The 18308-nt window shown below is 61.7% G+C and overlaps 1 protein-coding gene across 1 annotated transcript in view; it reads left to right on the top strand.

Moving 5' to 3' along the window:
• Window positions 1–3361: 3361 nt before the first annotated feature.
• The window catches only part of TMEM132C (transmembrane protein 132C), a 72621-nt gene continuing 57674 nt past the window's right edge, over window positions 3362–18308 (top strand). The window contains exon 1 of the mRNA XM_054712420.1: window positions 3362–3446. Coding sequence (XP_054568395.1) covers window positions 3362–3446 — 85 coding nt within the window. The remainder of the gene's footprint in view (window positions 3447–18308) is intronic.

Raw genomic sequence — 18308 nt, forward strand, 5'->3', positions numbered from 1 at the left:
TGGAAATCCCACAGCTTACCCACTCCCTTCTTCACCCACCCTCCCCAAAGCCGGTCCCCTCACCCAGACCCTCCCATCATTCGGCTTCCTGTTTATTCGTAGAGGGTGCGTTCGGCTGTCCATTCCTTTCGTCTGTCTCCCAGGACAGTGGTCGGCAAACTCATGAGTCCACAGAGCCAACTATCAACAGGACAACGATTGGAATTTCTTCTGAGAGCCACATTTTTTAAACTTAAACTTCTCCTAACGCCACTTCTTCAACATAGACTCGCCCAGGCCGTGGTATGTTGTGGAAGAGCCACACGCCAGGGGCCAAAGAGCCGCCTGTGGCTCGCGAGCCGCAGTGTGCCGACCATGGTCCTAGGACGTCAGACCCGCCGGTTAAGGACCATCCTCTGTTTTTGTTCGCTGCTAGAACCCACATCCGGGCCGGATCCATGGTAAGCGGCAGACGGATGTCTGCGGAGGGACTAAATAAAACTTCTGGTGAGCACCAAAGGAGAGGAAGCCTGTATATATATTAAGAAACATGCCGGCAAAGAGTGTTAAACCATAGTATCTTCCTCCTTCCCTCTCCCCGCTCCCCCCGCCCTCCTCCTCTCGCTTCCTTTTTTCTTATTTCTCACAGGAAGTTTGGCGCGAGGCCTGCCCCACGACCATAGCTGCCTCACGAGGCCAACGCGTAGCCCGTGCCGCCCACGTCCTCAGCCACAAAAGCCCAGACCTATGAGACCTCCCCGAGCTGCGGTTCGCACGCTGCCGCGTCCCTCGCGCCGGGCCAGACGGAGAATTAGGAACTGGAGCTCGAACGCCCGGAGCCCTGAAGTTGCCTCTTGGACTTCGGAGCCCCGGGCACCTGGCGAACAGATAGCTTCCTCTTCCCAATCACCCTCCCCCCCCATCAATCACGCTAATGGTCTCCGGGTGCCCGCAGCCCGCGGCGAGTCCCCGCCCCGAGCCTTGGAGGAGCCTAGCGGCCTCTGATGTTCGGGATGAAGTTCGGGGAAGCATCTGGAAGCAATTGCAGTGCAGGGGTTCACGGGGGCGGGGTTCAATGACACACGCCTTTCGAAAAATAAACACGGGAAGCGCTGAGCCCAGGAACCTCCAGGTTCACACCTCTCTTTTTGTGGGTTTTCCTTTAAAAAAAAAAAAAAAAAGATAACTTGACCACATCACCTCTGTTACTGGTCTGGTCTGGTGTGCAAATGCGCTTGATGTTTGGAGGGACCCGGGGGAGGTTAGACGGGACCCCGGGGTGAGGTTTGCAGAGGGGACGCGCCGGCCCCCTGCGTGGAAGGAGCAGGACGGAGCCCCCTGCCTCCGGGCTCGAGGGGCCTCTAAGCCCGGACCCCGCGGCAGCAGCTGCCGTCAGACACTGCGAAACGCGTTCGCCTGGCCGCAGCCTCCGTCCTTTCTTCCTTCTCATTTTCAACGGTTACACATTTCCATGTGGTGCGTCTGGTTTCCCTCTTTTTTAAAAAAGAATCTTTTTATTGATGTCAGAGGGGAAGGGAGAGGGAGAGGGAGAGAAACATCCATGATGCGAGAGAGTCATGGGCCGGCCGCCTCCTGCACGGCCTCCTGGTTCCTGGGTCGAGGCTCACCCCCTGAGCCACGCCAGCCTCGCAGGACGCACCTCCCGGCTCCCACCCGGGCCTGGCGGGTCCCCGGCGGCCTTCTCCCCACCTCGGACACGGACACGAGGCGCCCCATGGTCCTGGGGAGGGAATGATGCCCGTGAGGGACCCCCCAGCTCTTCCTTCATCCATCCGGGTGGTGCAGGCGCGGCCACAGGAACAGACACACAGCGGACCCGGCTCCCCACGGGGGAGGCGCGTCCCCCCCTTCTCGCTGGTATTTGTCAGCCTGGGAGCCACTGGAGAGTAAATATTTTTCATTTAAATATTTCCGGCCTCCGCGAGAAACACAACAGATCGATTATTTCCGACTGAGAGGGCGGGAGCGGCCTCGTCCTGGTCCTCTCCCCTCCTGTCTGCGAACGGGAGCAGCAGGGGGCCCCCCGCCCCCCCAAAATAAAATCATGCCTTTCCTTTTGGCACCGAACAGTGTCCGCTCTGCTGAGAAGGTAGAAGCAGGGCCTGGGCCAGGTCTCCACGGCTTAAGTAATAAAAAATAATAAAAATAATAAAAAAGAGGGGATACTCGGCCCGCCGGCCTGGCTCAGGGGTTGAGCATTGACCTAGGAACCAGGAGGTCACGGTTGGATTCGGTCAAGGCCACGCGTCCGGATTGTGGGCTCGATCCCCAGTGTGGGGCGTGCAGGCGGCAGCCGATCATGGTTCTCTCTCCTCATTGATGTCTCTCTCTCTCTCTCTCTCTCTCCCTTCCTCTCTGACATCAAATAGAAATTAACTAAAACACACACACACACACACACACACACACACACACGCGGAGCGGCATTCCAACAATAAGCAGGACAAATAGTGACAAAGGTCCTTCCTTTCACCCCCGCGCCCCACGGGTTTCAGAGGCGCGCGCCCATCTGTGTGCATGTGCGTGTGTGTACATGTGTGTACACGTGTGTACATGTGTGTGCGTGTGTGTGTGTGGTCCCGCTTGGCACTGCTCTGTGTGTTGCTCTGACCCACCCAGGAGGTCTTTCCGCACCAGCTGCGAGGGACTCTGTAATTCCACTCGGCCCTGGCTCGCAAGGCAAAAACACACACAAAAACCCCCCAAAAAACAAGTAACCCCCCCACAGGAGGCGACCTGAGGTTCAGGCCGCAGCGACCACCCCGGGGCGAGGGGAAGGGGCCCGCTCCACCCTGGGCACCTGCGCAGAGGCCTCCGGGACGCGGAGGCGGGAGGCTGCAAATTGGGGGGCGGCCCGGGAAAGGGGGGGTGCGGCCCGGAAGGGGGGGTGCGGCCTGCGGCCCTCCCCTCCGCGCCGGCCGCCCCAGCCGGGAGGGCGCCTCACCCCGCCGCGGCCGGCTGGGGGGCGCCCTTTCTCCTCCGCCGCCGCCGCTGGTCCCGGGGCGGAGCCTGCGCTGCTGCGGGGCGGGCCGGGGGGGCGGGCCTGCGGGGGGCGGGCCTGCGGGGGGCGGGCCTGCGGGGGGCGGGCCTGCGGGGGGCGGGCCTGCGGGGGGCGGGCCGGGGGCGGGGCCCGCAGCTGCGGCAGCCGCTGGAGAAAAGTTGTCCGGCCAGAGCGCGCGCTGCCGCGGGAGTCGGAGCCGCCGCGGCGAGCACCCGGCAGGGCGGGGCGCCGCCACCCGAGCCGCACCGCGCGGCCGACGCGCAGCCGGGGGTCGCCCCGGGACATGGAGCGGCCGGCGGGGCCGGCGGGCCGGCGCTGCGCCCCGGGCGGGCGGCCGGCGGCCTGAACTGCGGACTCAGGATGCGCTCCGACGGCGCGGCCCCCGGGCCGGTGGCGCCGCTGTGCGGGGCGCTGAGCCTGGTGCTGGGCGCGCTGCTGGGCAAAGGTAAGACCGGGGCGGGCGCCGGAGCCCGGGGGGCGGGGGGAGCCGGGAGGCATCTGTCGGGGGGACCTTGGCGAGGGCGCTGGTCCCACCGGGGGGGGGGGGCCTGTGGCGGGCGCGGGGCGGCCCCTTCCCCAGCTGCGCACCGCGGCTGTGGGTTTGGAGCAAACGGGGGTTCGGAGTAGATTGGGGAGCTTCCCGGGGACGAGGGGGCGTGGCTGAGGGGCACTGCGTGGGTCCCCCCCGCCCCCTCCCCGGCTCCGGGAGAACCGGATCCGTTGCGGTCCCGCCGCGGAGCTGGCGGCTCGGACGCGGGTGGGGACCCGGCTGCTCTGCGGGCCTCCGTGCCCGCGCGCCCGCCCCAGCCCAGTCGGAGGGGACCGGCCACCCAGGGGGGCCGAGCGGGCCCTGCGCCCCCTCCCCAGCCCTGGCCGCGCTCGGGGCCCTCGGCGTGGCAGGACGGGGACCCCTGGGCACCCGAGTTCGGTAGTGCCCGAGGGTGGGGGCGCGTGTAGGACCCAGACCGGCCCCCCCGCCCCCCGCGGTCCTGGGCCCCTCGCTCAGTCTCCCCACCTCTGCAATGGGAGGCGCGGCGCCGGGGAACCCACGAAGGCCGCCGTTGCTGTTGTTCGTCAGGTATTATTATTATTATTATTATTATTATTCGCGTGCGGTCCGGGCGGCCCTGAGGCCGGAGCAGCGGGCACGGGGTCCCGGGCGGGTCCTCGCAGGGACCGGGGAGGGCGCCCCCTGCCGCCGCCGCCCGCGCCCGCCCTGGCCTCGGGTGGCGCCCTCCGGGAACCCCTGCGCCCCCGGCTGGGGAGACCCCGGGAGGAACGAGTGGCCCCGCGATGGGCCGGGAGCGCTGGCTTTGCCCAAGTCCCCGCGCGCCGTCTCCGAGGCCCGAGGCGTCCGTCCCCGAGGCCGCCGCGTCTCGGACCCGCCGCCGCCCGGACGGAACTGCGCGGTGCGTCGGGCCCCTCGCCCCGGAGCGGCCGGCGAGCGCGCGGGTCCGGAAGGGGGTGGGCGACACTTTCCAGCTCGACTCGGAGGCGCGAACCTTCCCGGAAGCGGGGGCCTTCGTTCTGCTGTTGGCTCCGGGTTCGAGCCTTTCTGGGACTCAGTTTCCCCAAGTGGGAAGTGGCGGTTTCCTCCCCGAAGTGTCCTTTCCCGAGCGCTTCCCCGCGCACCACGGCACCTGCAGCCGGAGCTGGGCGCCTGCAGGGCGTCTCCCCGCCACCAGGGGGCGCTGTCGCCAGGTGCGCCCTCGGAAGGCTCAGGGTGTTTTTAAAGGAACTGCTGGGCGCTTTTCAATGAAAGCTCACCCCCCACCCCGCACCCCGCACCCCCAAACCACCCTGCTGCTCCACCCGGAGCGATTTCTCTGTGGGTCAGAGGAGCGTCCGTCACAAGCGCCCTGGTCGCTGGGGCCCAGGGGAGCGGTTTGGTGGGAAAGGGACGCTGGGGGTTTGTTGGGAGCAAGGGTTGGGGTGACAGAAATAAGGGGGACGGGAGGCCTCACCCTTGCCCTAAAGCCGCCCCTCCCTCCCGATGGCTTAGGCCGCAGTGGTCGGCAAACTGCGGCTCGCGAGCCACATGCGGCCCTTTGGCCCCTGGAGTGTGGCTCTTCCACAAAACACCACGGCCTGGGCGAGTCTATTTTGAAGAAGTGGCGTTAGAAGAAGTTTAAGTTTACAAAATGTGGCTCTCCAAAGAAATTTCAATCGCTGTCCTGTTGATATTAGGCTCTGTTGACTCATGAGTTTGCCGACCACCGGGTTAGGGCCACCTCGATGTGGTGGGGTCTCCTCGCGTTTCCTTTGATAGACAGTTCCCACCACGTGGTGTGGGGACCCGCAAGTCTCCTCTGCAAACTATTCCTCACGCTGTTGGTCGTGATCCAAAGCCGCGGCCCGGCCCCACTCGGAGGCTCTCTGGCCCTTGTTTAAATCTGTGCCGTCTTGCCGGGCCCCGTGGCCCCGTGGCCCCGTGGTTGAGCATCGACCTGTGACCCAGGAGGTCACGGTTTGATTCCTGGTCAGAACACAGGCCGGGGTTGCAGGCCTGATCCTCACCAGTGGGGGGCGTGCAGGAGGCAGCTGGTCCATGGTTCTCTCTCATCATGGATGTTTCTATCTCTCTTTCTCCCTCTCCCTTCCTCTCTGAAATCACCGGAAATACTTTAGAAAAAACACACTGGGATTTCTGTGCGACGTCCCTTAAGAGCGAGGGTGCTCTCCCAGTCTTGGGCGCACTTTCCCCGACGGTGCCGGCACCCGACGCTGAGCCGATGGGCCGCCTGGGTGGGTGTGTCTTCAGGTCCCCTCGTCCCCCCTCCCCCGCCTCCCTCCCCTCGGGCATCTGCGTTGTCACCTCCCGCTCCCTTTTTTAAAAAAAATATATTTTATTAATTTTTACAGAGAGGAAGGGAGAGGGATAGAGAGTTAGAAACATCGATGAGAGAGAAACATCCATCCGCTGCCTCCTGCACACCCCCCACTGGGGATGTGCCCACAACCAAGGTACATGCCCTTGACCGGAATCGAACCCGGGACCCTTCAGTCCGCAGGCCGACCCTCTATCCACTGAGCCACACCGGTTAGGCCAGCGGTCGGCAAACTCATTAGTCAACAGAGACAGATATCAACAGGACAACGATGGACATTTCTTTTGAGAGCCACATTTTTTAAACTTAAACTTCTTCTAACGCCACTTCTTCAACACAGACTCGCCCAGGCCGTGGTGTTTTGTGGAAGAGCCGCACTCCAGGGGCCAAAGAGCCGCAAGTGGCTCGCGAGCCGCGGTTTGCCGACCAGGGGCTAGGGCACCTCCCGCTCTTCTTGGTTCGTCTCAAGACTCGCTGTGAGCGAGGTCCCCGGGTGGCGTGTGGCGGGTGGCGGGTGGCGGGGGGTGGGCCAGGCAGGGCAGACCGAGCTCGGAACCCGCAGCCACAGCCGTGTTAGCGCCTGGTGAGCGCCGCCCGCCTCCGACCGGGCCTTCGGAGGAATTGGATGTGTCGCGCGCCCGCGGTCCTGTGAAGCGAGGTTAATAAACAGGCGTCTTCCGTATATTAATTGGAGTGAAAGGGAGCGTTGCTGAATTAATGGAATGAATGGGGAGTTGATGGATGGAGTGTTGCTTACAGCAGCGGCTTTGTCTGCGCGTCAGGCGTGCTCAGGGGGAATCTGCCCGCAGCCAGCGCGGCCCTGGAGGACAGGGGGCTACGTCTGGGCAGATGGAAACACCTGCCGTTAAAGTATAGGCCCGTGGTCGGCAAACCGCGGCTCGCGAGCCACGTGCGGCTCTTTGGCCCCTGGCGTGTGGCTCTTCCACAAAACACCACGGCCTGGGCGAGTCTATGTTGAAGAAGTGGCGTTAGAAGAAGTTCAAGTGTAAAAAATGTGGCTCTCCAAAGAAATTTCAATCGTTGTCCTGTTGATATTTGGCTCTGTGGACTCATGAGTTTGCCGACCACTGGTCTAGGGCATTTCTCTTATAAAAATGTATATGTTTATTGGTTTCAGAGAGGAAGGGAGAGGGAGAGAGAGATAGAAACATCCATGACGAGAGAGAATCATGGATCGGCTGCCTCCTGCACGCCCCCACTGGGGATGGAGCCCACAACCCGGGCCTGTGCCCTGACGGGGAATCGAACCGTGACCTCCTGGTTCCTAGGTCGACGCTCAACCACTGAGCCACGCCGGCCGGGCTCAGTATAGGTCATCTCTGTCACCCCGAGGTTCCTCTGTGCCCCTGTATCGCCCCCTCCCCCCCATTCCCCCCGCCCCCCAGGCCCTGGCCACCCCTCCTGTGCTCTGTTCTACTTTTGCCTGTTTTCACAATTCCCATCAAAATGGCGTTGTGCGTACGCGGCTTCGGATCTCGTCTTTCACGGCGCACAGGGCACCTCCTGTTCACCTGCAGACCCGCCTGCTGCCTTTTCAGACAGAACGCCCGCCGCCCGGCGTTCCACCGAGTGGGCGCGCCCCCCTTGCCGCGCGTTCATTTCCCGCCGACGGGCGCTTGGAACGCAGACGTCCACTGTTTGTGATTCTGAAAAAGAGCCACTATCACCGCTCCCCGGCTGGGTTTCCGTGGGAACGTGGGGTCTCCTGTCTTGGGGGTCCACGCCCCGGGCTGGGATGGCTGGGCGGTCACGGGCACGCGACGCCCGCCTCGATCAGAAGCGGCGAGCTGTTTTCACACGCGGTGACCTTCTGCGCCCCCGCCAGCGAGCTGTGAGAGCACCCCGCCCGCGGTCCGTCCAGCTCCGTTTTATCTTCTGTTTTCCAGCCGGTTGAACAGCGGCACGGCGGCGGCGTTTCCGGGAGGTTTTCGTTCTCACCTTGGTGACGAAGGCTGATGGGAATTCTCTCTCCTGGGTTCTCGCCGCTTTCTGTCTTCTCCGGGGAAATGTCTTTTTCAAATCTCTGCCAGTTTTTTTTTTTTTGTGTGTGTGTGTGTGTTTCATTTTCTTATCGGTTGCTATCTTCCTATGATTGATCCTGGAGGGCGCCTTCGTCAGACGTCAGACGTCCGTTGACAGGTTCCTTCCGTGTGTGTCGTCTCTGGAAGAGAGAACTGGTTCCACTTTAAGGGAGTTTATTTTTATTTACTTATTTTAAAAATATATTTTATTGATTCTTTACAGAGAGGAAGGGAGAAGGATAGAGAGTTAGAAACATCGATGAGAGAGAAACATCAATCAGCTGCCTCCTGCACACACCCCTACTGGGGATGTGCCCGCAACCAAGGTACATGCCCTTGACCGGAATCGAACCCGGGACCCCTCAGTCCGCAGGCCGACGCTCTATCCACTGAGCCACACCGGCCAGGGCTAAGGGAGTTTAACAGATTCGTTTTTTTCTCGTCCTAATTGTGCTTCGAGGTCCCGTCTAAGAGACCTTCGCCCGGCCCAGGGTCCCAGAACTTCCCCGGGGTCCGCACTGCCGGTCCGGTTCTCCCTGTTCCTGCTGGTTTCTTGGCGCCGGGTCCGACTCTGGGAGGCGTGCTGAGCCCTCCCCGTGGCGGGTTTGGCTGTGTTTCATTTTGGCTCCGTGGGTGAAATGACTCCTCCATCGTTACGTAACATCCCCTCTTGGTTCCCGAGACGATGTCTGTTCCTGACCTCGGCCTCCTCGGACACGCGTGCGGCCACCTCGGCTCTCGTCCGGTGCGTGTCTGCCTCGCAACGGCTCTCCTGTCCTTTTTGCGTTGAGCCCGTCCGTGTCTCTACGTGTCATGTCGGTGGTTGCTAGGCAGCACATGGCTGGGTTTTGCCTATGGACCCAACCTGGCCGTCTCTGCCTTTTCACACGGTGTTTGGGCCGCTTCTGTTTAGTGTGAGGGTGGCTGTGTTTGCAGGCGAATCCGCCGTCTCGCTCGGCGCTTGCTTTATGCCCCATCTCTACTCTTCCCTCGTCTTTTCCTGCCTGCAGTTTACCTTTTATTATTCTGTTTATCTCCAGGTTGGCTCGTTAATGGCTCTTTAAATGGTAGCCACTGTCTTAAGGTTGACAAAAATGCATCTTTACCGCCCTAACCGGTGTGGCTCAGTGGATAGAGCGTCGGCCTGTGGACTCAAGGGTCCCAGGTTCGATTCCGGTCAAGGGTATGTACCTTGGTTGTGGGCACATCCCCAGTGGGAGGTGTGCAGGAGGCAGCTGATTGATGTTTCTAACTCTCTATCCCTCTCCCTTCTTCTTTGTAAAATATCAATAAAATGTGTTTTTTAAAAAATGCGTCTTTACGTAATGAAAGCCTCCTTTTCCGATTAGGTTCTCCGGCTTCCCAGGCTGTGTTAAGATGGGGTACCCCCACTATTGTCCTTCCTGGACGTGTGATTTGTTTCCAGTGCATGCCCCTCGCGCCGAGGTGTGACGAAGAGCGTTTTCAGGGAGGACTCGGCCGTCTGTGCTCTCAGGGAGGGTACGGCGTGCTTCACGGGTCGCACCTGCTCCTGGGCCGGCACCGCCGATGTCCGCGCAGACGTTCTCTTGTCAGCACCTCATTCTCCCTCCTGCCTGTGCACCGAGCCGAGCAGACGTGTTGAGAACCCGTCTGGGATTTAGGAGGCACAGCCTTCAAAGAGAGAACACAGGCTCCTGGCCGGGGCGTGGCTCAGCGATTGATTGATTGAGCGACGACCTAGGAGCCAGGAGGTCACCGTTCAATTCCCCGTCAGGGCACAGGCCGGGGTTGGGGGCTCCATCCCCAGTGGGGGGCGTGCAGGAGGCAGCTGATCGATGGTTCTCTCCCATCATTGATGTTCCTCTCTCTCTCTCCCTCTCCCTTCCTCTCTGACACCAATAAAAACATATATTTTTTTTTTAAATCAGAGGCCAGCGTCTCGCTGTAAGCAGGGAAGACCTGCTGGGTTAGGACCGGCTCCTAGCCACGGAGCGAGTAATTGCGGAGATAGTGGGGAGACTGTGGGTGCCCGTGGTCTTTCGGGGGATGCTGGCATTATAAAGGCGCCATCAGGTGAGGCTTGATCCAGGTGTCGCGTGGTGGCATCATCTCTTTCTCTCTTCGGCTCTTTGCCTGTTCGCACCGTGTCGGTGCCCATTGAGGTCTTGGGTGGTGGCTCTTGGCCGTTCCGGGTTCGCACCCTTGAGGGGGGCAACTCTTCTCTCCCCCAAACCCAGCAAACCCGGCCGAGGCCGCGCTGGGTCCCCCGGGCCCTGGTTTTGCTCTCTGTCCCGTTTCTGAACCCGTCGACCTGGTTGGTAAAAGACGGTGTGCTCTCGTTATTCGGGTGAGGAGCCGTGGGGGGAGTTTTGGGGTGCTCCTACCCCCCCCCCCAAAAAAAAAAGGGTGAGTGATTGGAGCCAGGAAAAGAAACCCAAACAATCAATACTCCTACGTCTCCAAATTCAGGTGCACGAGCAACACGGGGGGGCGGGGGTGGGGGGGGAGCCAGGGAGGCTGTGCAAATTGCATCTCTCTCCTCCCAGAAATCCCCCGAGCCGGCGTGTGAGCGGCAGGCGCACGAAGACACGCTCTCCTAATTGCGTTTGTGCCGTACCTGCCTGAACCGGGGATGAGCAAACACCATCTATCACTCCCCTGTCAGCCCAGCCCCCCCTCGCCGTCAGAGGCGCAATAAGACGGAGGCAGGTTGGAGGGAGGACGGCGGATCCAGGGGGGGCGCGCCCCAGTGAGGCCGGGACCGCGGAGCCCCCGTTTGGCCGTCGGTGCCGTGGGTCTGGGAAAACGCGCCTCTCAGAGTTACCGGACAGGGGCCGGTGGGTCAATAACGTGTCTTTGGCTCTTCCCCCCGCCCCCCGCCCGCCCCCCAGCCCGGTTGCCCACAATCCAGGTAACGTGGTTGGAGTCCCACGCGGTCCGTGTGGTTGGATTTGGGAAAAGAACCCCCCCCCCCCCCAGAAGAAGGGACGTGCTGGTCCCAGAAGAAGAGAGAGAAGGAGCCCAGTCAGTCTCCATGGAGACGGGAGTGGAGGGGCCGGGTGGAGCTGGGGTGGCAGGAGCGTAAATGGGGAACTCGGGGCACACGGGGAGGAGGGGGACAGCAGCTTTACCAGGGAGCTGATGTGTTCGTCTTGATTTTGCCGGTGGCGCTGGTTCAATCCCCGGTCGGGGCACAGGCCCGGGTTGGGACTCGATCCCCAGTGGGCGGCGTGCAGGCGGCAGCCGACCCGTGGGTCTCCCTCATCATGGATGCTTTTCTCTCTCCCTCTCTCTTCACTCTTAAACTTTTGGCGATGAGTAAGAAGAGGCACGAGGCCGTGGTTTTTATTTTTGTCATTTAATGCAAAACGTCATCTGTTTGTGTGATGAGACGGGAAGGACTATTTCTCCTTCTCCCCCTCCTCTTCCCCCTCGCCCTCCTCCTCCCCCCCCCTCCTCCTCCTCCTCCTCTTCCTCCCCCTCCTCTTCCCCCTCCTCCTCCTCCATCTCCTCCTCCTCCTCTTCCTCCTCCTGTTGATCCTCACTCGAGGATAGCCCGGGCCGAGAGGAGCCTGCAACCGAGGTACTTGCCCGTGACCGGAATCGAACCCGGGACCCTCTGATCCCCAGGCCAACGCTCTACCCACTGAGCCACCCGGCCGGGCTGTTTCTCCTTCTCTAAGGAGGTGGGTTAGCGATGGATAAAGACCGGAGCTTGGACGAGGTGAGGGGAGCTCACGCACAGACTCTCGGCCTCTGCTGTCTCCGTGGTTTGTCCCCCTCCACCAGCTGAGGGCAGGGGGGTTCCTGACCCCCAGGAGTGCGCGTCCTGGTGACAGCCCAGCACCCCCCACCCCCCGCCGGCGCCCCGCGTGCCTCACACACTCTCCCGTCGCCTCCCGGGTGGGTTTTAATGGCCCTGCTCTGGAAAAGCCGGGTTCCGCTTCCATTATTCATGGTGGCGGCACGTTCCTGTGATCGGAGTAATTATCATAATCACGCGCCGTGAGTTTTCGTAATGAATGCCCTCGCGCGGCTCTCCCCGGCGTGGAGCACTCCCGGGCGGGGTCCGAGGGCCGGGCGCCGGGGAGCAGGTGGGACACAGCGCGGGCCTGTCCTGGGCGTGGCTCAGCGGGAGGCCCCGGGCCTTCCCTCCGGGGCCGGGCGGGTGGGGGCGGCGTGAGAGGAAGCAGGATGGGACCCTTTCTCGGAGGGCATGGGGGTGGGGTGGGGGCCCCCTCCCACGGAGAGACACGCCGATGGGTTGCCTCCTGCAGGCGCCCTGATGGGGCGGGGCTTGGACCTGCAGCCCAGGTGCATGCCCTTGACTGGAAATGGAACCCGAGACCCTGTGGTGGGAGGGCTGGTGCTCTGACCGCGGAGCCCGCCTGCCGGGGCAGCCAGGCAGGAGGCCGGGGGATGGAGGGGCCGGACGCCTGGCTCCTTCCCAGGATGCTTTCCACCGAGACGGGACCTGCCGGTCTGTCTGCTCGTGGGAATCCCCTAAACCCCCAGCGACACGGCAGCAGCGAAACCGCGGCCCCGGCTCCTGAGGTCACGGTGGCATCGGACGCGGCTGGTTCTGCTCCCGGATTCTTTCTTTCCTCATTTTTAATGTTTTCCTTTTTATTTTATTTTACTGATTTTAGAGAGGAAGGGAGAGGGAGAGAGAGAGAGAGAGAAACATCCGTGATGAGAGAGAGTCATGGATTGGCTGCCTCCTGCAGGCCCCCCACTGGGGATCGAGCCCGCACCCCGGGCCTGTGCCCTGATTGGGAATCGAACCCTGACCTCCTGGTTTGTAGGTCGATGCTCTACCACGGAGCCCCGCCGGCCGGGCCCAGCTCTCATAATGAGAGCGAGACACGTTCGCCCTGGAGGAGAAATGGATGCTGTGGGTCGTGTTGAGCTTTGGGCTCCGTCAGGGCTCGAACCCACAGCTTCTGATCATAGTTTAGGCTCTTTGTCCCCCCTCCCCCGCATCCCCGTCTCCTTGCACACATGCCGCTTTCTCTGTGTCATGTCGGCACCGCCTCCCTCTGTGGCTAAGCCCCGCCCCCCGTTACATTTCTCCTGTCAATTAACTAAGCCTCCGATGAATGACACGCGGGCGCTGAGGGAGCGCTCGTGGTTTTTAAAGGAAGGGCGTGCAGTCGGCTGTCAGCAGCCGCGCTCTCAGCAGGGTTTCAATTACGTGACGGATGGTTGTCCCCAAACTCAATAAAACGCAGGAGTTAAGAATGTGATGAGCCCGGGCCCGTGGCTCCGCAGCTGAGCGTCGACCTGTGAACCAGGAGGTCACGGGTTCGATTCCCCGTCAGGGCACAGGCCCGGGGTGCGGGCTCCATCTCCAGTGGGGGGCGTGCGGGAGGCAGCCGGTCCATGATTCTCTCTCATTGTTGATGTTTCTCTCTCTCTCTCCCTCTCCCTTCCTCTCTGAAATCAATAAAATATATATATTTTTAAAAATCAATGGGAAAAATATCCTCGGGTGAGGATTAACAACAACAACAAAAAAAACACACACACACAACCTCCCCCCTGCCCCCAGCACCCACCTGGCACCTTCTAGCTCAGGGGTCCTCAAACTTTTCAAACAGGGGGCCAGTTCACTGTCCCTCAGACCGCTGGAGGGCCGGACTGTAGTTTAAAAAAAAAACTATGAACAAATTCCTATGCACACTGCACGTATCTCATTTTGAAGTAAAAAAACAAAACGGCAAACACACCCGCCTGTGGCCCGCGGGCCGTGGTGTGAGGACGCCTGTTCTAGCTCATCATCTCACACCTCCTGCACACGAGGACTCCCGACGCGGCCCTGTCCGTGTCTGCTCAGACCCCCCGAGATCGGAGAGTGCGTGAGGGGCAGGCCCCGCGTCGACGGGCCTCGGACACATCCACCGTTTCCACGGATTTCCACACCCCTTTCCCCCCAGAGCGCTGCTGCCGCCCGGGGGTCCCGGCGGGGACGACGGGAAAACAGACAGAACAAACGGAGCGAATCGGAGGCTGCCAACGTCCCTCCAGGCTCCCGGGCGCGTCTCCGCCGCCGCCGACGTGCTGGTTCGTCTGTGGCTCCGTGGCCGTGGGTGTGTCGTCTCTCGGGTCCCCGGCCACGTGGCACCGCCGCCGGCTCCGGGTCTTAGGGGAACGTGCCGGCACCGTCCCGGCGGGAAGAGGTACCTGTGTTGGCGGCGGCGTCTCCCGAGCAGCGTGTGGTTCTCTCTGTTTTACTCTGTAACCGCGCGGCCGCCCGGTCACGCCTGGCTGTGTGCCTGCCGTCGGCCGCTGGGAGGGAGGAAGGAAGTGTTGCTTCGGGAGACAGGAAACGGGGGCGGAGCGGCTCCGGGCGCGGGTCCGCGGAGAAGGGACGGGTCCCCCCGGGGGGCCAATGGGAGACGTTGGCTTTGAACAATGAAAACTCCAACCCAGCACGTCAGTGTCTGGAACAGATGGGGTGGTTTGCACAAACATTTCGTTAAAAAAAAAAAAAAAATCAAGCCCTCAGAGTGTTCATGTAACTACATTTTTATTTTATTTTATTTTTTAATCCTCACCCGAGGATATTTTTCCATTGGTTTTTAGAGAGAGAGGGAGAGACAGAGAGAAACATGGATGTGAGAGAGACACATCGATGGGCTGCCTCCTGCACGAGCCCCGACCAGGGCCCGGGCGGAGGAGGAACCTGCAACCGAGGGACGTGCCCTTGGCCGGAACCGAACCCGGGACCACTCAGTCCACAGGCTGACGCTCTACCCACTGAGCAGCACCGGCCAGGGCTGAATGTTTTTTTTTTTCCTTCTAAACCAGCTTCAGAAATCACCTGGAGCCGAAGCCGGTGTGGCTCAGTGGATAGAGCGTCGGCCTGCGGACTGAAGGGTCCCAGGTTCGATTCCGGTCAAGGGCATGTACCTTGGTTGCGGGCACATCCCAGTGGGGGGTGTGCAGGAGGCGGCTGATCGATGTTTCTCTCTCATCGATGTTTCTAACTCTCTATCCCTCTCCCTTCCTCTGTGTGAAAAATCAATAAAATATATTTAAAAAGAAAGAAAAAAAAAAGAAATCACCTGGAACGCCAAGCGCCGCGCCTGGCCACCAAGACGGGCCGGGCAGCGTGCTCTCCGCCGGCCCTCGCTCGGCGGTATTTCTGGCTCCGACAATAAGTGGCTGGAGCCGCCGATGCCCCCTCGGAGGGAGATGAAAGAAAGGCCTTTGATCTCGGAGTGAGTCCCGTTTGCTCTCCCTGCCAAGAGCCATTAAACAGACTCCAAGTTCAAGAGTCTCCCAGGGACCCTGGCCGCGGCCGGGTTCCCAGCCTTTCTTCCCGGCCGTGAGTGATGGGCTTAATCAACCCCTCCGACAGCTCGCGGGCCAGAGGCGCTCCAGCCTCAAACGGGGGCACGCCCCCCCCTCAATCTCTCTCTCTCTCTCTCTCTCTCCTTTGTGGGAACTCCAAGATCCTCTCAGGGGAAGAAGCGATACTAAGATAAACGAATCCCCGTGGGCGCGGAAGGGGCCGTGCCCTCACGGGGATCCTGGCCGCGCGCCCGCCCGCCCTGTGGGACCACCGGGGGGGGGGGGGGCTCCAGACACACCCAAGGCCACGGGCAGCCCCTCCCTCCGCGCCTTCTCCCTAAAGGGTCCCTGTTGGACCGGCCACTTCCTCTCTCCGTCCCCCGGGGCCGGGCTCTCACGGGTCTGAGGGCGCCAGCAGAGAGGGGCCTGGGCCCTGGCCGGCGGCTCAGTGGTTAGAGCGCCGGCGCTTGTCCCCTGGAGTCTCGGGTTGGGTTCCCAGTCAAGGGCACGTGCCTGGGTGGCAGGTTTGATCCCCGGCCCCCATGGGTGCCCGTGCGGGAGGCAGCCAATCGATGTGTCTCTCTCACATCCATGTTTCTCTCTCTCTTTCTCCCCTCCCTCCCTCGCACTCGCTCCAAAAAAAAATGAGTGGAGCCCGGCCGGCGTGGCTCAGTGGTTGGGCATCGACCTGTGAACCAGGAGGTCAGGGTTCGATTCCCGGTCAAGGGCACAGGCCCGGGTTGCGGGCTCGATCCCCAGTGGGGGGCGTGCAGGAGGCAGCCGGTCCATGATTCTCTCTCCTCATGGATGTTTCTCTCTCTCTCTCTCTCTCTACCCCCCACTTCCTCTCTGAGGTCAATACAAACGTGTTATAAAGAAACACAGAACCCAGCACCATGACACGTGGGCTTTGCTGGCCTCTGAGAAAGGGGGACACCCTCTGGGTGACCAGGGTGTGGGGGTTCCTGGCACGGACACGAGAGCCCGTGTGCGGATTCTGCTCCTCGGCTCGGCTCGGCTCTCCCGGGGGCGGGAGGCATGACGTGACGCCACAGACACGCAGGACGCAGGGGGACGAGCCGGGGCGGCGGGGCTCTCCCGGGAGGGACCGCGGGGACGGAGGGACGATCCGGAAAGTCCCGTGGGCGGGAGGACGCGGCTGCGGGCGAACCCGATGGACTTGATCCGGGCCTGGCGGTGCCTCTGTCACTATGGCAACGTGTTCCCAGCATCTACCCTTCAAGCAACCAAAGCCGAGGAGAGAGCCCGCGCCGTGGCCGCCCCTCTCCTCCCGCGGGATCGGTCCCCGCCGCGCACCCTCCACGCCTGCGCCTGCGGGGGCTTCGCTCGTGGGCAGCGTGTCCAGTCTGTGTCGTTGATCCTCACCCGAGGGTAGTTTCCTACTGAGTTTTAGAGAGAGTGGGAGGGAGGGGGAGAGAGAGAGGGAGAGAGACATCGACGTGAGAGAGACGCGGGGATGGCTTGCCTCCGGCACATGCCCCACCAGGGCGGGGGATCGAGCCTGCCACCGAGGGACGTGCCCTCGGCCGGAATCGAACCCGGGACCCTTCAGTCCGCGGGCCGGTGCCCTATCCATGGATTCAAACGGGCAGGACAAGAACGTGGCTGTTTAGATCGGCGGCGGCCCAGCTCGGTCACCCCTGGCCTCTGAGTGACCCCGCTTTGAACATCGGCCCAACCTGAGCCCGTCACCCACGCCCATGAAATACAGGCTCCCATTGGCTGGGCCGGGGGCACGTGACATTCTCTAGAGAGAGGGAGGGGGGGGGCAGGAACCCAACACTAAGGGGCTGAGAGTGGGGCAGGGCAGGCCCCCACGGAAAAGGGAGCGCGGCCCGTGGGAAGGATGGCGGGGGTTTCCGGGGAAGCAGATCCCCCGGGGGAGCGGGGCAGGGAACCTGTCCCCCGTGACAGCAGACACGAGACCAGTCCCCAGGGCCTGGCCGTCCCGCCATCGCCAGACGCGCCCGGCAACACTCGTCCCAAAGAGGAGCCGGATCGTTGGAGGGCCGTCGGGAGAGACGCGGCTCTGGCCCCCGGGGCTGTTCACGGGCGTGGAGGAGCCGGTGAGAGCCGTGTCACCCCCGAGGCGGGGGTTGGTGACACATCTGGGTCACGGGAGATCATGGAAATACGTGGCCTCGTCGCCACGTCACCCACAAAAGCAACTGTGAGACGTAACGACGGACGTGGACGGGGGGCTATTTCTTTTTTCCCCTTTAAATTCTGAGAGCTGGAGCCCGGCGGCGTGGCTCAGGGGTTGAGCGTCGACCTAGGAACCAGGAGGTCAGGGTTCGATTCCCGGTCAGGGCACAGGCCCGGGTTGTGGGCTCGATCCCCAGTGTGGGGCGTGCAGGAGGCGGCCGATCCATGATTCTCTCTCATCACGGGTGTTTCTCTCTCTCCCTTCCTCTGAAATCAATAAAAACGTATTTTTAAAAAATAAAAATTGTTTCTGGTCTCCTGGGAGAAAATGATAGTTCATTGTTAAAAACAAAAAAACACACAAAAAAGAGCCTTAGCCGATGTGGCTCAGTGGATAGAGTCTCAACCTGCGGATGGAAGGATCCCGGGTTCGATTCTGGTCAAGGGCACAGGCCTGGGTTGGGGGCTCCATCCCCAGTGGGGGGCGTGCCGGAGGCAGCCGGTCCATGATTCTCTCTCATCATGGGTGTTTCTATCTCCCTCTCCCACTCCCTTCCTCTCTGACATCAATAAAACTACATATTAAAAAAAAGAAAGAAAGAAATCAGGGTGTTGTGACCAAGAGAAGGAGGGTTGACTGCCAGGCGGCCCAAACCAGCCAGCCCCACCTTCTCCATCCCCAACCTTCCCGGGCAGCGACGCGATGGCGCGATGGCCCGACTCCCGGCTCCCCGAGCCCCGTGTGTGTGTGTGTGTGTGTGTGTGTGTGTGTGTGTGTGAGCTTGTGGGCGTGGCCAAGGCAGACAAACGTGGCGGCTGCCGTTTGGAAAACAAAACAAAACCCTCGGCTGTGGTCCACCTACAGACTGAGGCGATGGCGGCGCTCAAGGGCATCGGAGAGGAAAAACACGACCTCTGATGGTCGTCCCGACAGTCTAATGATAAGACGCGGCCGAGTCCCGAGAAGTTATTTCAGCAGCACTTCTGTGTGTG

Source organism: Eptesicus fuscus, chromosome 23 (genome assembly GCF_027574615.1).
Source record: "Eptesicus fuscus isolate TK198812 chromosome 23, DD_ASM_mEF_20220401, whole genome shotgun sequence".
Classification (NCBI taxonomy): Eukaryota; Metazoa; Chordata; class Mammalia; order Chiroptera; family Vespertilionidae; genus Eptesicus; species Eptesicus fuscus.